At 35.1% G+C, this 26680-nt stretch overlaps 1 protein-coding gene across 1 annotated transcript in view; it reads left to right on the forward strand.

The window, feature by feature from the left end:
* Positions 1 to 746: 746 nt before the first annotated feature.
* LOC150109188 (GRIP1-associated protein 1-like) overlaps positions 747 to 26680 on the forward strand; it is a 434263-nt gene continuing 408329 nt past the window's right edge. The window contains exon 1 of the mRNA XM_090401821.1: positions 747 to 788. Coding sequence (XP_090257947.1) covers positions 747 to 788 — 42 coding nt within the window. The remainder of the gene's footprint in view (positions 789 to 26680) is intronic.

Consider the following 26680-nt stretch of genomic DNA (forward strand, 5'->3'; position numbering starts at 1 on the left):
TTCTACATATTCCTCACGAAGTGTTATACACTTGATACAACGCTGCTGCATCATTTGCAATCAATATGTGCAACAAAGGAAAGACTTTTTCTCAGAGAATTGCAAATGATGCAGCAGCGTTGTAACAAGTGTATAACACTTCGTGGGGAGTATGTAGAATAATGTGTAAGTTTAATGGTTCTAGCTCAATTCCTTCATGGCGATTATCACACGAGCCTCCGTAGCTGAGTTGGTATAGATGAAGCCGGAAACACCTGGGTTCGATTCCCGGTCAAAGACGGGAGGAACCTTTATCTGGTCTCTTTCGACTAAAGGTGAGTTATCCAGTCTCATACTGAAGTAGGCGGTTTTTCGTCCCCAAGAGCAAGCAAACAAGCCCCTTGAACACACTCCAGTCATGAATACTTGATGGCAGCAGGGGAGTGACGAGCGGGCTGCATTAATTCGTCATAAGCCCCTCATTAGGGTTGGGGAAAAACTCAATCCGTCCTAAGGGATGAATGAGAATGATTGGATAGGATTATCACAACTTCTCAGCTCACCCTCGTATCGTATGACAAATCATGACGAAGCTCTCTTCAAAACCCTTTGGTTCTTAGCACAAATATCAGGTTTATTGCTATGGAAAATAAAGTTTATCCTTTGTATTAATGCTTTATATGTTCTATTTTAAATCTTAAATGTAGCTCTGTATTGTTGTTTACTTCCTCAATTTATTTCCGCCAGATGTCTTCATATAACATAAAATGGCTGCATGCCTGTCAGATGATGACTTTCAGCGTTTGCAGGTGATGGTTTTGTTTGTAACGTTATTATATTTAACATCAATAAAAAATGTAACTCAGCTGAAACTGTAATACTCCAGTTTATACATATATCACTAAGATGATGATGCGCGTGACAGTTAACATGATGGATCAAACCGATCAATTCATAAACATATACACATTTTTTCCCCTTGCTGATTTTTATGTGAATATTTAGTACATTTCAGAAAGTCGTACTTCTAAACCTTGGCATTTTATGTGGGATTGCTTGTTTGCCATAAACTCAGTATAATTTTAGAAAGTTACGAATATTCAAAACGAAATGTCACAGAATTTAAAGAGAAACAGAATTTCTGCGTTTTATTTTAGTTTATTTATTTGTTTTTATCGAGCATTCGCCTTCCTACATAGTATACCTACTGTCTTGATTTTTACATTTTTCTACATTCAGACAACTGGCTTGATGTCAGTGACTTTAAGACTAATGAATCAGTTAAAAAAAAAAAAATCTAAACACCTAGATTGCTTTTTTATTTTCTAGTGTTATGGTAACATTCCACGTTTAGGACCTAAGGATAAATTTATTTTTACTATTGTGTAATTAGTTTAAACTATTTCACCACAAAAACTTGTGGCAATAATAAACAAACAGCCTAAGGCATATAAATGTACAGTTCCAAGTGAAGTTTGAAAAGTAATTTGAAAGATACTAACAGAATGAAACCACTAAGCTAAAACATTTTAAAAGCACATTGATTCAAGTTTAGAAGCAGAACCTGTCTGTCATACTCTTTCTGAAGTCATGAAAAATTATTGGTAAGGGTGTGAACTTTGCGACAGTGAGAGCTAAGGATAGAAACTGGTTGCTTAGCAATTTCTAAAAAAGTTATTTAGGCTAAAAGAATTATGCCTGATGAAGAAATAAATTCCTCAGACACACATTTGAAGTGTTTTTTATCTTTTATTTTTATTATTATTATTTAATTTATGTGTGTGGGGGTGTTAAGAAATCTGTCACTCATTTTTTCTTCAACGAAGGCCTGCCTGTACCTTGAGTTCTTAATTAATATAATATAAAATCAAATTTGCACACAAATTTGTAGTCATGTTGTGTTGCCTTATTAAGAGGACTGATTTTGAGAATCATGCTTTTCAGAGGATTTCACCTTCCAGGACATTTGCTTTTATTGTTGAAGAGTTTGAAAAGCTATATGTGTGCGTGCTTTAGATTCTTTTCAGATATGTGTGGGCTTGTTGTATTTCTTTGAATACCTGTGAAAACTGTATTTTTCCTAGAAGTTGGTAAGGAGAAAGCATATTATTAAATTGAACTTGCCAAGAAGTCATATTCTTGTTTAATCTTTTATCTAAGTGCAAGCAAACTAAGTGTGTATGTAAAGTTTCTTCATGACTACACTACTTGTGATATGACTTGTGAAATATATGACTTCTACATTACTTCAACCTTGGTATCTCTTCTGGATCTGCTCCCTCTCACGAGACCTTAGTAAAAGTCAAAAGTGGTCTGGGTAGTGGCCCTTCCTGTAGTATTATACAGATCTGAAAGCATGTACTTTGTATTATGGGATACTTAGGCAATTAATCTGAAATCATTAATCTCTATATCTATATATAAATAGCCTAGTCATGAAGAACTTCATGTGCGAACATTGTTTGCTTATACTTAGGAAAAGGTCAAACTAGAATATAATTTCTGGGTGAGTTTAATTTAATTTATAACCAAGTGAAAAAGCATTCTACAAAGCACATTATAAGAGGTTATTTCCTGTGTTTCTGTGCACAACAGTTAACACGTGCATCATCATATTCATGGTATGTACTCGTAAGAGATGTACAGTATACAATGATTTTACAACATGATTAAATTTGCATTATTACTAGCTTCCTGTTATTATTATTTTTTTCCCTTCAGAATTATGCTGTTATTTGTCATGTCTTCAGTATGGTCATACCTGACATATTTGTCTTCTGCAGTACTTTTAAGTGCATCAATCCATCTAGATCATCCTCTCAGTCTTTTTCTTACCATTCTTACACCAAATACTAGTTTTGCTAACCTTTCCTTTCTAATTCTGTTTAAGCTCTGCTCACATATTCTTATCTAACAATGTTAAATTCCTGCCTAATATCTTAATTTTTAATATGATTTGTCATTGATGGCATCTGTTCCTTTTCCAGTTTCTCTTAGAATTCTTATATCTGTTATTTCTCTAGTCTTTAAGAAATTGTTTTATTTTTAATCCATAAGTTGAAAGCTGGTTATAAATGAAACAGTCAGTTAAAGACCAGAGACACCACAGACATGAGCGCCACATAATATTTTCAAGGTCTTAAAAAAAAAAAAAAATTTAGTTCTGACATATGTATGGAAAGTTGAAATTGGAGGCATGTTATCTAATCCCAACATTTCTTCTTTTGCATAGATATGCTTGTCATAGCTTGAAAACTTATCTTAAAAATATCTTCAACATATCTTGAACAAATCCTGAAACACACCCCCAACTCAACATCACCAGAGTTCAAGATTGGTACTATCAACATAAGCAGCCTGAATGGCAAAAAAATGGAATTAGCAGAAGAATTGGATAAGTACCAGATCGACATAGGGGTGATTGAGACAAAAACTGGTGAGATCTTTCTAAGCAATAAATACAAAATGTGATATCCAGGCAATAACAATCAGGAAAAGGAAGGAATAGCTATGGTATTCAACACTAAATATGAGGCTGATCTTCTTGAATGGTAGGCAATATTAAGTAGAGTGATGTGGGCAAATATCAGAATGGAGAACTGTACAATGAGACTTATTTGTGCCTATGGTCCCACAGAAGGTTCTACTAAGATAGAAGTGAACTTTTTGAGGCTTTAGAGAAAGCAACTGACAGAATGAAAAAGGAAAAGTTGGTCCTCATTTGGGATCTAAATAGCACAGTAGGAAATAATTGTCAGACATACAAAAATATTTTGGTAAAATTTAGAGAAAAGAGCAAAGCTAATAATAATGGCAAATACATGTTGGATTTCTGCTCAGGACATGGACTGGTTATTAATAATACCATGTTCCAACATAAAAATGTGCATAAATTCACATGGAGAGAAGAGGCAAAGAAAAAAGTCTCATTGATTATGTTATTGTTGATAGTGATTTTCTCCTTGGTGCAGGACACCAGAGTGTACACAGGATTTGAAATTGGAAGTGATCACCATTTAGTCTTGAGCAGGATAAAATTGAATTTTGTATTGAAAAGAAGAACATATAAGATAATTTTAAAATGAATAAAAGTTGAGCAGCTCTCGGATATGAAATATAGACTAAAATACACAAACATTATTCAAGAAAAAATGAAAGAGTTTGAGACCAGGAACCAAACCTTGGATATTCAGTGGCAGGCCCTGAAGAAAACACTGACTGATTCAGCCAGAGAGCAATGTGGTGAGGTTGTCTGCAAGGATAGAAAAAGCAGAACTCCATGGTGGACACAGGAAGTTAAAGAGGCAGTGAAGGAAAAGATGAAAGCATATCAAAAGTTCCTGGCAAATAAGTCAGCTTGTGCTCTTAGAAAATACAGAGACAAATGTAAGAAAGCTAAACTAGCATGCAATCAGGAATAGATATCCATACTTGAATAGAAAAAGCCATTAAAGGCCTGAAATGTGGAAAGGCAGCTGGAGTAGATGATATTATTATTATTATCTGAGACCTCCAGGTAGTCAAGGGCTCTTCGAGGGAGGCTATAAACCACCCAAATCAGCTATCATACCTTCCCTTAAATTCATTCACACTAGATGCACTCACTACCCCTAAGGGCAAATTATTCCACTCACTGCTCTCTGAGAGAGAAACTTAGCTCATCCCTTTCTTGACTGCAAATTTAACTTCCATGGATTCTCCTGTGTTCTCTCCCTACCTTCCATATAACGAAAAATATTATCCTACAACACCCATTCAAAAGTTTATAGACCTCTATCATATCGCCCCTCTTTCTCCTGTTAACCAGAATCTGCAATCCACATTCTCGCAATCTGTCCTCATAATCTAAATCCCAGAATCCAGATATAACTTTGTAATCCTTCTTTATCCCCTTGGAACCTGAGAGACCAAATGGTAGACAATAATCCACACCTGGATTATTGCATCTTATCAAAGCCTTATAAAGAGGCAAAATGTCTTCCTTATCCTTGCATGTGAAGATTCGCTTCCAGATCGCAGTTATCCTCCGAATGGTATTTGCAACTTTTGCTCTGTGACCTTTTAACTCTAAATTCCTATCCACCAATCCAAGATCCCTTGCCTCTTCAGTTTCTTATAGCATAATCCCACTAATATAATATGCTGCTGGAATTCTAATTATGCCAAAGTGCATAACTTTACACTTACTAACATTAAACTGACAGCCATTTTCGTTTGCCCAGATTTCCAGTCTATTCAAATAATTTTTTGTAATTGCTGAATATCAGTAGGATTCCTGATTGCCTTGCCTATCTTTGCATCATCAGCAAACAATTGCAAATCGGATGATAGACCCTGTTTGAAGTCATTAATGTATAGATTGTTTCTACCCTAACTGGACTTAAGTCATCTGATATCATTAGTAGCACTCCTCCTCCTCTCCTATCTCTTCTGTCATTCCTAAAAATAGTATACCCATTATACTCGATCCCACTTACCATTCTGATGTCCAGGTTTCACTAATGCCAACAATCTTAGGCCACATCGTATTCAGTAAAGCAATGAACTCAACTGTTTTGTTTCTAATACTCTTGGTGTTTGTGTATAGCCATAATAAATTACCACCTAGCCTATTCTTATAATTAGATATGCAGTCTATTTGGTCTTGTTCTAGATTTCTCTTTCTCCTCCCTAGATACACTTAAAATATCCTAATCTATAGTGTATTTTTCCATCCCTTCACCACATACATAACTATGTTCGAAGACATTCATATCTTTATCATGTTTGCATACCATAGGCTAAACTTTCACACACATTTTTCACATTCCTCCCTTGATGATCTAGTTTCCCTGACTCTGCATTAGGTTTCATACCAAGAAGTAATTTTTCCAGGCTTCTGATGCCAAATAAATTCAAGTGTAGGCCATCCTGCTTATATAAGACTTTTCTGCCATCAAACACACCCCACACATATAAAAACTCGCACATATCTTCTACACAGCCTGTACGTGAAATCATTTGCTATCATCACCCTCCTTATCTCGGTACTGTCATATCCGAGTAGTAATCCAATAATTTTTAGCTGGTATGAATTGGAGGAGTATGATGCTCCCAAGTCGGTGCAAATGTCTGATGAAGTTTGAGAGAGGGGTTGTGATAGGGAGACAAGTGTTACCTACAGTGGATGACCCACCACACTCACCAAATGCTACCATACGGTGCTACAAAGGATAATATGTAAAAATTGTCATTCATTGGCCAACATATCATGTGCAGAGTTCTGGGCATTGACTGGAACCCAAATCTGCAGAAAAGCATTCAGAACCAAGGCTGGCAACATGGGTTTCTATATAGTAGGACTGCAATAATGAAGCCCCACATTACTCGAACCAACATGCAGCATCATTTTTAGTGGTGCAAAGAACATGTACAGCGAGACATGGAATCTTGAACAGCTGTGTTATGGAGCAATAAAACTCACTACTACCCCCCCCCCCCCCCTTACTGAGCCGATGGATGGGTGCTGGTGTGGCAGATGCCTGGTGAATGTCTCTTTCCAGAGTGCATGACTCCAAATATGAAATTCAGAGGTGGCTCTGTGATCATAGGTTCCTGGTTTGGCTGCAGACCTTTGTGGTGCCACAAGCATTGAACTCCGAGAGGTATCTGAACATTCTGGGCAATGCAGTGCTTCCTACTTTGTGGTGTTTCTATGGAACTGGTCATTGTCTCTTTCAGCAAAAGAATGCACTGTATCATAAGGTTGCTGTTGTAACTGTGTGGTTTGTGGATATGAATGTCACCACACTTGACTGGTCTCCACAGAGCCATATTGAACAACTGTGGGATGAACTGGAGTGTCAGGTGATGTCAAGGGACATCCACTCCACAACAGGCCTGGACCTCATTACATGTCCACAGGAAGAATGGTCCAAAATTCCCATCAATCACTATTATACACTTGTGGAAAGCTTGCTTTGTAGGATTGCTATAGTAATTGAAGTGAAAGGAAGTTCTACATCTTATTTAGGTGAGTGCATGGCTGTTTCTTCCCATTGACTTCTTTCTTAGCAGAGTACTCCTGCTGTTATATGGAAATATGACTGCCACTAAAAAGTTGCATCGCCCTATACTTATCTAAAAGGAATTGTGCATTATGGGATACTAAGGCAATTTGATGTAAAGTCATCCAGATTTATATGCAAGTAGTTTACTAGTTCACATGATTAGGTATTGATGTTATTCATAATTTGTTTTAATAATATTATAGCACCAAACAATTCTTAGAGTCAACAATGGCTATGAAGCCTTCTACCCTTAACACAATTCTACAGTGTAGAAGTATGACTGCATTAATTTGATAAATATTTGTGAGACTGTCATCCTAAGATCAATCTTACTCGACTACAATATTTCTTTTATACAGCATTATGAGGTGTCAAATTGGGACTTTAGATCTTTTGTCCATTACTATTTGATCTGTTTCACATACTCATTATTGCATGTAAAGTGTTACAAATTGTTTGCTCTGAAGATGCCGGTTTGAAATCCTGTGAAATATATGCCAGTTAATAAACGACTTTTTATAATTCAGTTTGTTCAGTGTTGTAATGTTGTTAAAATAAGTTATCTAAAAGTAGGATAGACGTGAAGTTACTTCGTGTGCAAAATTTTGTTTGCTCATGCTTACTAAAGGATAAAATCAAGAATATAATTTATTATTGAGTATTATTTACATCATAGTCAAGTGAAAAAAACTTGCACTAACTGTTTCTCATCCAGAGTGTTTTAGTAAGATGCTGATACATCATCCTCCCTTTACAAGAAAATATGGATTAATTGAAGTTTTAGTATGTCTTTGGGTATAGTTCTGATTACCTTGATTTTTCTCCTTCTTCTTTTTTTTTTTTTTAAATAATGTCATTTGGGAGAGATGCATAGTGCTGCCCATCAAGTTTCACTAGTAGTCTGGGTATGGCATGTAGTGGGTCTTGCTTGCAGTTGTAGTATGCAGCATTGAAGTATACATAATATTTGGAGCCAAACTAGTGTCTTCTTGAGAACCAGATGCTAGAGTGATCTGGATTCAGACATATGAAAGAGTGATCATTCATGGTTTTTTGGATCTTGGCTGGCTTGAACAAATAGTTTTAATGCTTGTAACTAGTCTGTTACAAACATTTTAAGAACACTTTCCATAATGCATGCCAATATACACATCTGAGAGAAAGTATGCAATTTGTTATGATTTACTGGAACAATTTGTTGTGAAGTCTCTGAATCTGAAGTGCCTCCATAGTGCAGTTGGAAGAACAATAGGACATTGTGCAGTTTGATTGGAAAAGAGCCAAGTTTGATTCTTATCATGACAAGAGGAATCTTTAAATGGGCCTTCTCAGCTGAAGGTGTGTTAATCAATCTTCTATAGAGGTAGCATAGTTTTTTCTCCCAGAAACTCTGGTTTTTCATCTCACATAGTCAAATCAGTCATGAGAACACATGCAATTTACAGCAAAAAAAAAAAAAAACTATTTTGGTATTGTAGGACAGGCATGGCCAACATCATTCTATACGAGGGCCAATATATGATGAGCGGTAGCGTCACGGGCTGCACACTTTTAGACAGAACTTAAATAAAAATAAACTGCATTTTTTCAAGGCAGTAGTTATATGTATAGTATATTTGCTAAATCATTTTACTACTTGGAGAACAATATAAACTACTTGAGACCGAGTCTCTGAAACTGATCACTGTAACCAGATCAGAGCAAGTGACTTTCAATGATGCGTTACTCTGGAGCACATAGAAATCTACCACTCCCACTACTACAACTCGCACAGAGAAGCAGTAGATTTTATAAATTGAATAATCTTTTTAAAGCAATTTTGATTCCATGTTGAGATTATGAAGTGTTTCTGTCATCAGAAATAACGAATATAACTAGTACATCAATCAGAAAATCTGCTGTTGAAATTAATAGCTAAATTTATAATACATATAATTTAATATAGTTTTATCCTGCCACGGGCCGCACAAAATCACGTTACAGGCTGCATGCGGCCCACAGGCCTGCTGTTGGCCACCTGTGGTGTAGGTCAGTGTTTCTCAAAGTGTGGTACGCATACCCCCCCCGGGGTACGTGAAAGGTCGGTAGGAGGTACGTGGCAATTTTTGGCTATGCATAATTAAAGGAGTCATTATATTTTTCAACAAACAGTTCAATTAGAGACAACTGGGATGAAACGGCACTAACTCATGAATCACATCCCCTCTCCAACAGAAACTGCTATATAGACCAAGCAAAACCATATGTTGCCGGTGGAACATATAGTTTTGTTTGATACCACCCCTGTCGTTAATGTGTTAAAACTAAGAAATATATAGTGAATGTGTTTCAAATATTATGAAATTCGGTTGAAGGGAATTAGCATTTCAACTCAACTGTTGAAATGCTAATTTGTCTTTGGTTTGCGTGATCTTTTGTTAATACTGCACCAATCATATGCAGTTCTTCGCTGTTCTACGTATCTCAAGTCTTGTAAATTACTGGTAATTTTTGCTTGAAATAATGGGAAAGAAGATGAAGCTATTTGGGTAGATGACTTTGACGATGCATACAAAGAAACTGTTCTCGATGCCAAAAGTAGTGATAGCAAATAGGAGTTTCTTGGTAAGTTGCACCATTTTCAGTTTTTTTCTGAAAAAAACTTTAGTTTCAGAAAATTCCTGCACATATCTCGCAACACGATTTTTTAGCTTTAATTTTGGGAAAAAAGTTAGAGTTATAGAGTTATACAGTATTTTTTTTTAGTTTTCAAATTCTTATGTATGGATCATTGGTTAAAGATTGGATTTATTAAACGCCCAAAAGAGAGCAATATAGCAAATATAAGTAGTTGTAAGCAACAAGAAAACGTTGATATTGCATCTGGATCAAATGAAATTGATGAGTGTGTTGTCTGACATATCTAGAGAACCAAAATTTAAAAATAAATCATATTTTTTGTTTACATGAACATATAAATTCAAATAAAATAGATATTTAATTTTAATTAATAATTTAAATTAATTTATTAATTTAAATTAATTTATTCTTTTTTAATTAATATATTTATTTTTTAATTAAGTAATTAGGGGGTACTTGGTAATAATGAAAATTTGAAGGGGTACACAGATATCTGAAGTTTGAGAAACATTGGTGTAGGTGATAGATAGTGTTGATTGTCATTGTGTGTAGTTAGAGAATTAAGTAGTGGAGGCAATGAATTGTATGTAATTGGAGGATTAAGAAGTAAGAAAGACAGTGAGATGTGTGCAGTAGAGTAGTGTCCTCCCATAATTAGTCCTTGAATTCCATGGAGATGTCACGTAATAAAAGTAATAGTCATCTGCCTTCATATAGTCTGCCTTCAGTAGCCTGGTTGTGAATCTACTTTACGTATAGACATTTGTTTGTTCATTCATGGGTACAGTATAAAAAATAATTTGTAAAGCATAATTTAACATGTAACACTGCAAAATGCTAAGTGACTAAGATCCTCTCATTAATTTATATCTCTGTCATACTTTCAAATTTTCTCCTATTTACAAAGAAACATGTAACTTATTTCATTTTTCTGTCATTATTGATATTCAGACTGTATTTTTGTTACTTCTCTCTTAATCCTTTGTATCTATTATCGTCTTATAAATTATTCTAATTATGATCCTAATAAGACCTTGAAAATGCAAAGGAGCAATAACATCCTTTTTTTGTACTATATTTTTTGAATAACAGCTTCACAAACTTAAGATAAAAACTAAATATAATTTATTACTTGCATATATTTGTTCAATATGTCATGAGAAGATAGATAAAGTGGTAGAAATGTTTAAATTCTGAATACAAGAACGAGTCACACAGCATGCACATAATATCATGTATCTTGATTGCAACTGTCCAGTAGGAGGAAACACTATCAGAGTTCAGAGACATGAAACTAGATGTATAATTAATTAAATTAATTTTAAAATAATAATTAAATAAAAATATAAAAAATGATAAACAATTAATAGAAATTATTTCCCAAAACTTAGAAATAGGCATGCAGTCTGTCCAGTTCAGATCAGGAAGGTGGTGTAGGGCTTTGCATGATTCAAAAAATAGATTATCAAATTTGAACCTGTAGTGTAGCATCTTGGTATGGTTCCATTGAAGTCTGTGTCTAGTGTCGGTAGCATGAGAAGCAAGGCCTAAACCTTCAGAATCTAAAAATCTTATATAATCTTGATGTTATTCAATTCTAATAGTAGTAGAATGGTCAGTCGATCCAAAAGTAGATGACAAGAACAGGATATTTGATAAACCACCTTTGGTAAGAAAGATAACTTTTTTACTGGTTTGAAGGTGGTACACAAATTATATTCGCAAAGGGGCCCTTGCTATTTGTTCAGATGTTCCTTTAAAGTAGGGTATGCTGATACTTTTAAAATCATGTTGATTAATTTTAACAGTATAGATGAGCACACAGACTGATAAGAAAATAACTATTTATTAACTTATTACTGATATTTTGCTGGTATTCTATCCGGTATCTTCAGAGCACAAAAACAGTTTGTCACAGTATGCGAGACAACAACAATCCGATATAACTGGATAAAGATGTGTTCTTATCTATACCATTAAAATTAATCAACATGTATGACAAACACCATTAATCATTATTTACAATCACTATTAATCCTATCCATAGCTCTGCTGATGATAGTACTCTCCATTCATCCTACTCATTTCACAAACTATGCAGCACTCTGATATGCCAGGATCATCTACAACCAGTTCCCTAAACATTGATCTTCATACTATCCTTCAATGGGGCAAGGACAACCTTATCATATACATTGCCGCCAAACCACAGTTTTTTCTTTTCTCTCGCAAAAGAGATCTTGGTTCATCTACCCTTACCTTCAGTAACACACAAATCATCAGACAAGATGAGATCTCTCTCTCTCTGCTTGGACTAACGTTTACTCCTCTCCTGGTATTAACACATCACATCACATCAATAGCTTCCTCAGCATTCAAAAACTTAGGCATTCTCTTTTGTTCAAGAGGCTATTTTACATCCATCCTACTCCTAACTATATACAAATCCCAAATCCACCTATGCTTAGAAATATTGTTCATATGTTTGGGATGATGCACCTAAAACTTCCCTTAATGCTGATGTCAGAGGCAAGCATTTAGGCTGATTGGTGATTCTTCTCTTCCACATTCACTTCAACTTCTATCTCACAGATGCAAGTGTTTCAGCACCGTGTTAGTTACCAGTGAATTGGTAACTATTATTCCTCTGCTTTCTGCACGTGTTAATACAAGAGCAGCAGCTGCCCAGCATCCCTTTATTGTGCAGCTGCAAACATACCAAATGTGCTTCTTCTTTTCTTGTTTTATTCCATCCACTTCTGTCCTCTGTAATAACCTTCCTCATGAAGTATTCCCAAACAACTTCAGTAACACACAAATCATCAGACAAGATGAGATCTCTCTCTCTCTGCTTGGACTAACGTTTACTCCTCTCCTGGCATTAACTGCAGCTCAGTCCTCATCTGCACCCCATACATGGCACTAATGTGCTTATAGGTTTCTCAACCTCACACATATAGGATCAATATATATATATATATAATACTGTTACAGATGTATATAATTCTTCCATCGGTTATGGTAACTGTTGTAATATGATTACAATACCAATTTTTTATTGGAATACCAAGAGATAATAATAATGGAGACATGCTTGTTAACTTGATGGAAAGTCAGAACCTATATTTAGTTTTTAATGCTAAAGCAACCCAAGTTTTCATTTTCCCAATAGAAAAGAGGGTACAGTTCTAATCTTTGTTGGTTACAAACAACTTACTGTAAGTAGAAAAGTACTTGATGGCTTTCCAAACAGTCAACGTTGTCCTGTCATCTACACAGTAGGAATATGTATTATGAATACCAAGTTCATTCCCAGTTCTGGGTAGAATTTTCACGAAGCTGGTTGACAAGTTGACTCCAACTTGATATGGATTCATTTGCATCATCATTGAGGGTATGCCAAGAGGATGATTCTAAAAGGCTATTGACAATACTGCATCCCTGGATGAAGTGATGAAAGTGGATGGCACAAAGGCCTTATCTTTAATAAGACTTGATTCTAGCACAAAAAAAAACAACAAAAAAAACCTCACCAACATATTAATGACATTTCAAAAGAGAAATACAGCCAAGACTGAAATCAAGGTGAAATATGCCTTACTTATCCTTCTCTTTAAGCGTTTACCTCATAAATATTGATTCTCTGAAAACTGGAAAAGCAGCTATCCCAGATAGCATCTATCCAGAATTCTTAAAACAACTGTAGTGTGGTTTGACACAAATGAATCCACGTCAAGTTGGAGTCAATTTGTCAACCAGGAGAAGGACTTTTAAGTAAAAATTCCATCACTAATTTTTACATGCATTCAACCCTGTTAATAGCGTGGATATTTACCTTTAAATGTAATTCTAATGTAATTAAGTGTAAGTGTATACACGCTTTATAAAAGCAATAAATTCTTTACAAAACACGAAAAAATATATAAAATGATGGTAAAGGAGTAATGCCTTCTCTGGTTGCCTGGAGAATGATGCAACAACTGAACTGGACAAAAATTGTATGTCAGTCGCAGAGATAGATGGTTTGGAAATAGGATGTTTGTTTCATTTTCTTATTACTTATTATTGCTAAAACAGTTGATAGTTTTTGTTTCTTTATTGCATTTTTATTTGATATATTTAATAAAATTGTATTTAATAAAATTGTATTCTATTAAGTTAAAATATACAACTCAGCGAAGATGTTGGATATGTATTTATTTATTTAATTATTTTTTAAGGTGAGCCCTGGGTTGTGTGCCGGGAAAAAGTCGTTGGCGTGCCACATTTGGCACGCATGCCAAGGATTCCCCCACATCTGCTGTAGGAGATCAAAAATAATATCTGTTTTAAAACCTTGGAATGCCTCATTGCTTTCTATGAGCTATTGACCCATTAGTTTGTTATGCATCTTTTTTTTTATGTCACTCCCACTTGTGAGAGGTTGTACATTACATTAGTATACTTGTGGTTGGACCAAGGATCATTTTTCTTTTTTTTTTATTAATGTTATTATATTTTGGTATTTTTATTTATTTTTTACTTCATCTGAAAACCCTCGTATAGACACTAAACATGGAACTTTTTTTTTTCAAGCCCCTCGCAGGCTTCCAGTAAGTGTGGTGGTCGTCTCACACCAGACTAAGAAATTCATCTCCCATCCACGGTTACAAACATCCATACCCATGGCAGGATTCAAACTTGTAGCCTGTTGGTTGGAGAGTAGATTATGCTAAACACTTGGCCAACCAGGCTGAAACTTCAGCCCAATCTGCCAGAAATTTCTCCAGAGAGAGAGAGTGCTGCACAGTAGGATTTCCTCATCATCCATTGTTAGATACTTATAGTACAGACTGGATTTAAGCCTAAGTTGTTCTGATCAGGTGTTGTCTTCACCACCTATATTGAAAATGGTTTTTTGATATATGCATAAAGATATTTTCTGTTTTTGTGAATCTTTTAGCGCCTGATGACACTGTTGAGAGAGAGAGGGTCTAATCCTGAAATTCATAGAAATCATTCTTTCTCTTAGTTGCTAATCTTTTTAAATAACATGCTGTCAGATAGCATATTATTTAAAAGTTTATCAGTTTTTCATAAAGACCTGTGCTAGCTCAATTGCTTTTCATTCTCTACGTATGACATTCCCATTCCTATTGCATGCATGCAATTGCAACTCAGAGTATCTCCTTTCAAGTTGCAGGTAATATACTAACAGAGAAGTCTGATCAAAGAAAGAAACTTGATGACTACTTTAAACAGTGGCACTTACTTACTTACTTATCCAGTCTGAATAAAACCAAAGTCACTGCTTTCATTTAAATAACAGTCTGTCAAACTGTGATCTTAAAGTTTACTTTAGAAATAGCATGTTGAATTATAGTACAACCCCAAAACATCTTAAAGTGATCTTATGCAAATCCTTGACTTTCAAAGATCACTTGACAAAGTTTTTTGGCAAATTAAAAACTTTCAGTAATATCATGCAGAAATTAGCAGGCTCTTCACTGGATGCAGATGGCAGCACATTAAGTACAACAGAATGTGGCAGTAGTGTATTCCATAACTGAATATGGTGCTCCATTATTGCTTACTTTTTTTGGTTGATATTTACTTAACCAAGCCATGAAAGCCATCTATGGAAAACAGTAAGACCAGTACCAACTTACTAACTTTCAACATTTGGCTGTATTGTCCCTTCTCCATTATTGAGGAAAAGGACTTTAAGCAACCTATGGAGTAAAATTATGGAAATTAGTGACTTGCCCATACACGAGGATAGCTCTCACACAGTTATTCAGAGACTTAAATCTACATGACCTGTATGAAGAACTGCTTTTCAAATGTTGTATGAGGCCTTTGATATATGGAAATTTTGATAGACTGGAAACTTGAACTGATTCAACCATTTTAAAGAACTTTTAAGTCATTTGTTGATTACACTTTACAAGATGGAAATAGACTGACTCTTCTTACTGTGAATAGTGGCAGTTTAGACTATTAAACATACAGTTGTTGACTGCACTGTGTTTTCTTATCCTGAAATTCATATAGACTTTTTTTTTTTATGTTGAAAATAAAGCTTTATTGTCAATGCAGAGTCAGATTCTTTAACCATGATGCCTTTTCTGTTTTTTATGTAATAGTTGCATCAGTTTTTTTCTCTTTGTTTTGCTATAGGCTGGGGAATTGACCCCCAGCATGGCATAAATGCTTGTGAAACTTCTTAGGTAGTATCAGATTTTCAACATCTGTAGAACAACCACCTTTGTATTTTGGAAGTCAGAATTTGCAGAAAAGATGTTTGGTTTCAAGAGCTGAAATGATCCTTTGAGTCCATCAAGGTGTTCATGTTGTTCATCAATGAAAGGAATTTTCGTGAATGAGATTGATGTAAAACTAATAGCATGTTTCAAGAATGAAATCCTGTAATATTCCACCAGTCTTGTACTCTAGATCTTCTTTTGGTAATATTTTGTTCTTATTCAGAAGATTATCTATTGATTGCTTAGTTGAGTAGTTCCTAACCCCCCCCCCCCCCCAAGAATCCTGCAACCATTTTTAAAAATTTCATGTTATCTCTCTTTTTGGCATATCGACATTAAAATAATATCCCTCCAATTGAAATAACAGTAAGCATGCAGTCTTCATGAACTGAATGCACTTTTTAACTTGTATGAAGTAATTTGCCATGATATCAGATGTCTTTATGTAGTTGGAACATATGAGCATATGCATCTGAGTTTATACTGTATTATATGTTTGGTTATTATGGTATTGATCATCTTGCAATAAATGTTTTAATTACTTTTATTTTTTAAAGCATTCCAATTTATGACAGTTGAAACCAATTACTTGAGGTGGTCCAAGGGTTACATATGCTGAGAACTGTGTTGTGTAATCCAAACATTGTTTTCTTCTGCCTCTGGACTTCAGTATGCAGTATAGCAGCATTGTCCCACTTTATGATAAAACATCATCTGTCACTTTTTTTTTTTTAATAAAGGACAGCTATAAAAATTTCCAAAGCTGAAAATGCTTGAACAATATCCATGTAAGTGGTAGGATTCAAATCTACAGCTTCTTATCAAAGCAGAGACTTATTCTCTCCACTTATATCCACCAGAGCTACCAAGAGAATCATCAAGGCTAGTAGTCCACTGTCTTGATTTCGAGTTTGTGTCTCATTTATTACATATTTCAATTAATGCACTATTACACTCTTTATAGGTCTACACAGATATATTACACTTGGAAGAGGGTCAACGTCTATATTTATCATACATTAAGAGGTTCTTCACTTCTATTCACTTTGAATTCCTTTTATGTTGTCACACTCATAGTTTTCTTTTCCATGTTAACAATACACATTACTAACACGATCTTAATTACTTCCCTTTGAATCCTCCTTCCCCCTTCCAGTTTTTCTTATATCCTGTAAATTCAAGGGGCTCAGTGTATGTGCACAATAGGTGAAATGTTGCCTGAACAATGTCTGTCTGTATAATTGCAGAGTCACATTTTTGAGTGTTTTCCCATATAATATGGCTGATTAGTATTGTTGCAGTGTATCACAAACTTCAACCTTTTATATAAAGTCATATTCTACATCATATTTTAATCAGTATAGCTCCACAAGTCTATTCAAATTCTACTTGATATGATGTGAATCAGAATTCTCTGCTAATATTATTTATAGTTTTGTATTGTCTTCAATCACTGAATGTTTGTCTTCAAGCCATGGACAATATTGCCAGTTAATTAAATAATAGTGATCCCAGAACTAATATTTGTTAGTCAACCACCCTCGTATCCAAACTATCAATTTATTATCCTTTCTTTCATGCTTACATGGTGATCAGAATACATTATTCAAAAATTATGGAGACAACTATCATGTTAGAGCAAAACTGTAGTTTAATATAAACCAAACTGAACACTCAACGTTTCGATCTTCATATCAAGGTCATCATCTGGAGCATACACATACAGGGTGTTCGGGATAAATTTGACAGTTTCGTAAGGAAAAAGAAAATCTTCTTTGTATCTATTAAATTTAATGAATTGACAAAAAAACATTACAGGCAGAGTTAATTACAATACTATCAACAAGATTTACTCAAAATAACCACCATTAGCATCGATCACAGCTTCAATTCTGCTTCGGAACCTCGAACAAGCTGATGCTACAGTCTCCCTGGGAAGGGCCGCAAAAACTGTTTTAATTTTATCCATTAACTGGGCTTTTGTATTACTGGAAGTGCGATTGGTGTCTTTTTCAACTGCGCCGCATACAAAATAATCCATGGGGTTAAGGTCTGGGGAGTTTGGAGGCCAAACATTTGGACTGGTGAAGTCGTAGAAATTTTCAGACAACCATTTTTGACTTTTCCCAGAGGTGTGGCAAGGGGCCGAATCCTGCTGCCATACATACGGCCTACCATTGGCTACCCTTGTTATCCAGGGCTTGACTACAGTTAGCAACTCCACGAACAAAGCCCGAATTCCAATGCCAGGGTTCTTCAACACCTGTTCCTGCAGATTTGCGAGGAATTCTGCTGTACGAACGCAATCAGATCGTCTGCTAGGGATCTTTCTTCTTGCTACATCCTCGTAGTCACCATTGCAAGTCTCTAGTTCATGCCTGATTGTTTTTACTGTATTCAGGGAGCATTGGGCAGCAGTCGTAATATCCTTATTTTGATGGCGGGCACGAATCATCATGATACAAGTTATTCTCTTCCATGATTCAGGTGGGTTCCAGCTATCCATCCTTTCTGACATCTTGTATATGAATGAAGAAGGGTCCAAACTTTTAAATGAAGAGAAGTGTGTGTTAATACATGTAACTTACGGAAAAATATAATTAATTATAAATATGTCAAATTTATCCCGAACACCCTGTATGTATACAAAGAAACAAGCTTCACTGCAATCTACATGGTTTGCTAAAGTTACTGACCAACCGTTACAACAATTATTGGCCTGACCTCTGGTGAGAAAAAAAAAAACCTTTACTACATCAAAGCTAGAGTCCTATTATTATTATCTATTAGGTTACAAAATTAAATTGGGCTGGAGAACAACATGTTTATATAATATACAATCTTAATGCCACTTTTAAACCACCTGTAAAATTAAAAAACATATTCAACTCCTCTAAGGATCCTCTCCTCCCATTGGTACATCCTGGAGTTTATTGCATCTACTGCAATAAACTGTAACTTACCTTATATTGGTGAAACTGGACGTACAATCTCTATATGTAAAAAAAAAAAATAAAAAAAATAAATAAATAAAAAAAAAAAAAGAAAAGACATTAAATATAACAATTTTGGTGAAGTGGGCCTCTCAGATCACGCTCTCAACACCCTACACCAAATTGATTGGAAAACTACCTGCTCTTTACATCATACAAAAATCTGGTATGAAAGAAAATATAAAGAAGCCTGTGAAATTCTGATTAACCACCCTAATCTCAACAATAATGGTGGCATAAAAATTCCAAGAATTTGGATGGCACATATTCAGCATACTTTAGGACTTAAAGCAATTTTCAGCTTTTATTGGAAACTATTCCATACCAATTGGTTGAAATTTATATGTATAATCACATACTTTATATATATATATATATATATATAAATAAACATGTTGCTCTCCAACCCAGTTTAATTTTGTAACCTAATAGATAAGAATAAGAGGACTCTAGCTTTGTAGTAAAGGTTTTTTTTTTTCCTCACCAGAGGTCAGGCCAGTAATTGTTGTAACGGTTTGTCAGTAACTTTAGCAAACCATGTAGATTGTAGTGCAGCTTGTTTCTTTGTATATATGTGTATGCTCCGGATGATGACCTTGATATGAAGGTCTAAACGTCGAGTGTTCATTTTGGTTTGTATTAAACTAAAGTTTTGCCCTAATGGTACTTGTCTCCATAATTTTTGATAATGTATCAATTTATTATCAGTTCCACATTTCTCCATTTCAATAGTAGCTCATCATATCAAGGCTTTGATTATGCCCATGCATGAGCAGACCACATATAAACTACTGTGTGCAGATTTGGTTGCCTGTTTTTTTTTTTTTTTTTTTTTTTTTTTTTTTTTTTTTTTTTGGAGGGAGGAGAGGAGATGAGGATATCTTATAGTCCAGAGAAGGTTCACTAAGTCAGTGGATCCTCTGTAGCTCAGTCAATATAGACAAAGCCCTTTGGTCGGAAAGACCTGGGTTTGATTCTGTCAGTGTCGTGAGGAACCGTTATATGGTCTAAATTCAGCTAAAGGTGAGTTAGCTGGTCTCATATGGAGGTAGGGTTTTTTTTCACCCAGAAACTCGGGTTTTTTATCCCCAGGACAGGCAAACCTGCCTGTAAACACATGCATCCACAGACATAGGATACACCGGGAGGCATAGAGCTAACCACCTTATCCTCCACACAGTAACAATTAAATATAGAAAAACTCTTCGATACTGCAAGGTAAAAGAGGAGGGAAGAAATAAGAATAAGTCTGTGTCAGGTGGAATGTGGAATAATATTTTTCAATTTCCTTTTTTTTCAATTTTTTTTGTATGAAACATCCTTCACTCAACTACTCTCAGGCACTAGAACTCAAGGAAGTAAAATAATTCTTACTGGAATGTAGGCCTTCATCCTCAGTGCCATCCAAAACTCTTAATTACTATCTAAGATTTGGTTCTGTAGTAAGTGTGACAAGGCAGCTCACAAACAAAAAAAAATCGACATATCACAAGTTATGCTTCACATTCAGCCTACACAGTAATTCATATCTGCAAAAAATCCATCAGCAAAACCAAATCAGACCTTGGAAGGGTGAAGTGCAGCAAACTTGCCTCTTGCTTAAATGGCAGTTGAGTCATCTAGCCCTCACCAAGTTCATTAGCTGCAGCTTATGCTGATACATATTTCCACTTTTCTTCATGTCCAGATCAGAAAAACAGGATTGATCTCTTGGCTGAGTCTTTTCCTCCAAATGCTATATAGATGGCCAAGATAAACTATATCCTCCACATTACTGAGAAAACCTCTTCTGTCTTTTGTTAGTCAGATATGTCTTATGTTGCTGATGATATCTTCTTAACTTCTCTGTGTTGTGCTTAAAATGTATACTACAGAATTTAACCCATCTCATATTGTCTTTACAGGCTTTCATGCTTAAACATCATCTGCATAGAAACAAACCTACATTGAAAAGAAGGGAGAGAAAGCTCATCCCTCAAGTGATTCATTCCATTGTCCCCCACCTTATTTCTTGAAAATAACTAGAATGTAATCATCAGTATCATTCAACTTCTTCATTGCTTGAATCCCTGCCAGTTAGTGACCAATATGGATTCCATCAATTTTCATCCACATCTGATCTTGTCAATATTCCATAACTTTGGATGCAAGATACTGACAGATTTGGGGTAACTTATGTGGCTACTCTTGAGATTTCTACTTACCAAAGTACCATCTTATGATCTGATGCTTATTCTTTGAAGTTTGATTGCTAGTTTTTTGTTGAGTCATTCATTGCATATCATGGTGAATGGTTCTTTTTTTAATCCGCATGCTCACGAAATGACCTGGTTGGTCGAGTGGTTAGTGTATTCACTCTCCAGCCAAAAGGCTGTGGGTTCGAATCTGCCGTGGGCATGGATGTTTATGATTGTCTGTAGTGAGTAGATGGCATTGGTTCTGCAATGTGGGTGGTAGATGGCATTGGTGTAGTTGCGGCTAGTTGTAGTTGGTGGAGAGAGAGAGAGCTGTAGAGTAGGTGCCCTTCCTCAATGAGTCTTTGGACTCCCTGGAGGTGTTATGTAATAATAATAAATCCTCATGAAATTTAATAACATTAAACTCAGTATCTAATGTAATAAGTTTATATGTCTTCTTCTTTTCACTGGAAGCAACAGCACCCTTATGTTGAAAATTATCTACATTAATAACAATAAAATAAAATAATAGTTATAGACATTTTATAATTCACAGTGAAACACTAAAACACAGAAATTTATAGTGATCAATAATGGTAAAAAATCAGTTCACAAAAAATATGCATTGGTTGATTTACTGGAGCACCATGTTGCTAAATCTTGAGCAAATGCCATGTCTTATAAGTGGACATTAGTTATAATTGAAAAGCATCATATTAACGCAGATTATTGTAAAGAAAGCGTGCATTATAAGGTGCGGAATTACTGATACTAGTCCACTCCTTGCTGTGTTAATTTAATTCATATTTTTAACCTTTGTTGCTGATCCTTGCTAGGATTCTATTTATAATTAGGACTGTACTGCTGTAACAAGTGATTCCACAGTTTTATTGGATAGTATCTCTTCTCCATGTGAAAATCATACTCCACTGTGAGCATTGGCAGGATTTCTGGATTATCTAATCCTAGCCTACACACTGTATTAATGCACTATCAGTTTTCATTCCTTTGGATATAGTATTCACATGAAAAATTAATAGTTAAATTAGTTTGAAGATGGCAAAAATTATATCAAAGTCAACACACAAACTTTTGATGTTTACTGATACTAAACTAAAATATGGATGACAACAAGAATATTTTTTTTCCATATATATATACTCATGTTCATAGAATCACATCACCTGCTGTAACCATGTTTTTTTGGTAATTAAATTTGAATGCCTACTTGAAAAGGAATAATAACATGATAATTGTCACAAATAATGAAGAAGGTAATATAAGATTTTTGTTTTTGGTTAATATTTGACTTTTTTTAGTACAAGATGTGATATAATTAGGAAATGGCAATAAACTTTACAAATTTGCAAGATTTCAAAATGGAGTGGACAGTGATATTTTCATTGGGAAAACAAATACCAGTATCAAAATTTAGTTCAACTACACAATTTTACTAAAATTCAAAGCTAAAAATTCACTTTTTGCTGTTTAGTACTTCGTGGGTCCTTTTCTTGACTTTATGCAGCTTGGCAACAACACAGCATTGACAAAATCAATTTTCTGATGGATGCAACTGTTCATGGTTCAATATCCTTATAATGGCTTTTTAGATCTCCCAAAGTGTTTTTGGTTTCGTCTTGTGTATTTCAGTCTCCATTTGGTACCACAAATTCTCAATGGGGTTGAGATCTGGGCTGTTTTGTGGCCATGGTAGTCACTGAATCTAATGTTCATCAAGCCACTTATTAACGTACAACAAAAATTAAAGCTTTTTTAAGTACTAAACTCAATTCATATAGTACATTTTAGAGTTATAATAGCATTACTTGCACTTTCTCTCCACAAGAGGCAGAATCATCCTGAAGGATGTGGTTCGTCATTGCAGTAAAGTAGTATCTGATAGTAGGCAGCATTCTTCTAACTTTCTAGTACACATGTGCATTCGCTGAATCTTTTGTGAAATGCAAGCGACTAATGCCATGATACGACATGTAGCCCATATCATCTGACTGGCTGAGAATTGTTGGCACCAGACAGGTGGGCAAATTTTTCCTTGATCATCTTTGAACTGCCTGTCTGCAGGTTAAACTTTTTCTTGTCAGAAAAAATTACTTGATAATGTTATTTTTGACCACTAAATATTATACAAGTAAACATATAAAACTGGGTTTAATTGTCGGAGATATGTACAGAGATATAGCCTACTACTTTTGCCAACTTTACTGTTGGCTTCGTCTGGGCACAAAAAAAGCAACTAAAAACAGTTTAAAACAGAAACAAGCTAAAGTGTCAGGTTAAAACATAACCGAATGCTAAATATTATCAAAATTCAAATGAAACGTTACATCAGATGCATAGTGTGTGTATGTTAGCAGTCATTGTTATACAGGTGCATTCTGTAATTGGCTGCAAATTTGAACTCCGATGTGTTGAGTGATCTTATGAGTGTTTTCCAGATGTCCATATTTCACAAAAGTTGAGTACTATTCATATGCTGAAAAACAGGGCAGTTTGTATCATAAGAGATGACAAAGTTTTAACAGACAAATTAGATCTCATCTTCAAAACTTTAACAAACAGTGGTTATCTGAAAAAATTGATAAATAAGATTCTTTTCTCCAATCCCTCCCTACAGCAAACCCAAGAAACTAACTAAAGGTCTTCCATTTCCATTCTTTTTGCTAGCACAGTTTCACAGAAAATTGTAAACCTGCTAAGACCTCACGAGATCGAAGTAGCCTTCAAACCAATAAAGACAGTTCACAACTTGTTATGGTCACCTAAGGACAAGATTGCTTTTTATAAACATCCTGCAGTATACAACATCCCCTGCTCTTGCCGTTTTAATTACATAGGACAAATATCTAGAAGTTTAGAGATAAGAAAAAAGAACACATCGGGGACATCAACAACAGCGGAGAAGACAATTCCGGTTTAGCTCTACTTTTTTCTAATCCCAATCACAACATTGAATGGGATAAAAGTACTATGCCATACTTAGAAGAAGACTTTCATACCCATAACATCAAAGAAACTGCAGTAGTGATCCGTTCAAGAGGCAGCCTTAACAGAAACCAAGGAATGGTCTTTGGTGACATCTGGAAAACTCTCATAAGATCACTCAACACATCGGAGTTCAACTTTGCAGCCAATTACAGAATGAACCTATATAACGATGACTGCTAACATACACGCTCCACATGTCTGATGTAATGTTTCATTTGACTTTTGATAATATTTAGCATTCAGTTATGTTTTAACCTGATACTTTAGCTCGTTTCTGTTTTAAACTGTTTTGGTTGCTTTTTTTGTGCTCAGATGAAGCCAACAGTAAATTCGGCAAAACTAGTAGGCTATATCTCTGTGCATATCTCTAACTAATTAAACCCAGTTTTATATGTTTACTTGTATAAGAAAAATTTACTTAAATTTTGCACTGATCACGGGTTCATTTGACATGCTGTTTGCACCAGTTTAACAGAGCCAATCTCATATTTTTTGGTTAACAAAGGCGTCTTTGTAGGATGCTTGGCTATCAGTCCCTGTCGAATGAGTCTTCTCCTGACAGTTGCAGAGCATGCCAGAACACTCCCATTTGTTCTTCCTAGTTCAGTTCTGTGGATGATGCATGGCAAGTTTTGTGGCAGATCCAAAGCAGATCTGCCACAAATTCTTCAGATCCGCTTCGGATCTACAGTGGCAGATCCGAAGAAAGCCACTGTAGACAGTGGCTTTCTTCCTGTCCCCTTTCTTTCAGCAGATCTTGTTTCTTTCACTTTCAACAGCAGCCGTTCTACAGTAGATTCACTACAGGACATCCTTTTAGCTAGCTACTTAAAAGAGGAATAGCCTTCTCTATTCAAAGCTTAAATCACATTTTTCTGGGAGGTGTTAACTGCATACAACTAGACATAGCTATCTGAGCACAAAAATGCAAAAACTAGCTCTTGCTGTTTTAATAAAATTAGCCCTTGTATGTTTATAGCATAAAAATTTCTGATACAATAGTAGCAACTGTTATTATACAGAAACCCATGGGAATGATAGATAATGCATTACAATGAAATATCTAATGAAAAACCAATTAAAATGGTTTTTCATTTTAATTGCTAAAAACTATATTTATGTAAGATGATGTGGTTTCTTTGAACATGAGTGTGTGTGCGTGTGTGTGTGTGTCGTTTGAGCCTGTGTAGCTCAATGGATGTGGTGTTTGCACTCTATGGTGCTTAGCTGCCTGACTAAAGAACTGGGTTCAATTCTGGTTGCCAAATAAATGAATACTTTCTAAGCCTTTTCTTCAGATGGTTCCCAAATTAGTCGATTTCTGCCATGGGAAAGCAGGTTTTTTTTTTTTTTTCCTGGAAACTCGGGTTTTCGTCTCATGAACTGAAGAAAATCAACTGTAGAACCCATGTTATCTTAGACAATAAATATATAGTGTTAGGATTAGGGACCATGAGATGGTGGTATTTGTCAGCTGTCTCTCTTTGCTGAAGGCCATTTAATTAATGATAGTCTTGGGTCAGCTATCTGATTTGTTACAATGAAGATTGAACTGCTCCTTCAGTTTCCAAAAGTTAGAATTGCCTTGCTTATTCTCTGTAAGGGAAAGGTGATGATATTATTATCTTACCTGCTGATAAAGGGAATGCAACTGTAATCTTAGACAAATCTGACTATCGTTCAAAGATTGACAACTTATTAAGTTCTGATACCTATTCTAGAAAGTGATCCCACAAGAGAACTTCATAACCGTACAAACAATCTTCTGAAATCTACATCTGAACTTCCCAGGCACACAAAACTATCTCTCCACTCTCTCTCCATTCCCTCATTCCTCGTTTGTACGACCTGCCTAAGATTCACAAGGCTGACACTCCTTTAAGACTTATTGTGGAAGGTATTGACTCACCTACTAATACAATCTTACAATCTGTCTAAATATCTTGCAGCTTCTTTAAAACATCTAGTTGGAATTTCCTCCTCCTCCTTCATCAAAAACTCTGAAGATTTCATCTCAAAAATAAAAAATTTAAATCTCAAAGACTGACAGAATGGCGAGTTTTGACATCGTGTCTCTTTTTACGAATGTACCTACAGATGAAGTTCTGACTCTTCTTAAGGACAAGGTTTCTAAGAAAATATTTGCTCTACTAAAACACTGCATTAATTCCGGCTATTTCTGCTACAAAGATAGAATATATAAACAAACAAGCGGGTTAGCTATGGGCAACGCTCTATCTCCAGTCTTAACTAACATTTTTTTACAGGATTTTGAAGAGAGAGCTATTTCTATAGCTACTTTAAAACCTAAACTGTGGTTACATTACATTGATGACGTCTTTCTTATCTGGGAACATGGTTTAGAGGAACTACAGAATTTCCTAAACCATTTAAATAATCAACATCAGAACATTAAATTCATATCAGAACTAGAGATTAACAGCATTCTCCCCCTTCTTGGATCTAAAGATCAGTAGTCTTTCTTTTAAGGTTACATGGTGATCAGCATTCATATTTATGAATTTAGGGACACAAAACACACGTGTTGAAAAGATTATTAATCAGTAAAATAATCTTTTCAACACGTGTGTTTTGTGTCCCTAAATTCAAAA

This window comes from Typopeltis vanoorti, chromosome 2 (assembly GCF_054136105.1).
Source record: "Typopeltis vanoorti isolate ZY-2024b chromosome 2, IOZ_Tvanoo_1.0, whole genome shotgun sequence".
Classification (NCBI taxonomy): Eukaryota; Metazoa; Arthropoda; class Arachnida; order Uropygi; family Thelyphonidae; genus Typopeltis; species Typopeltis vanoorti.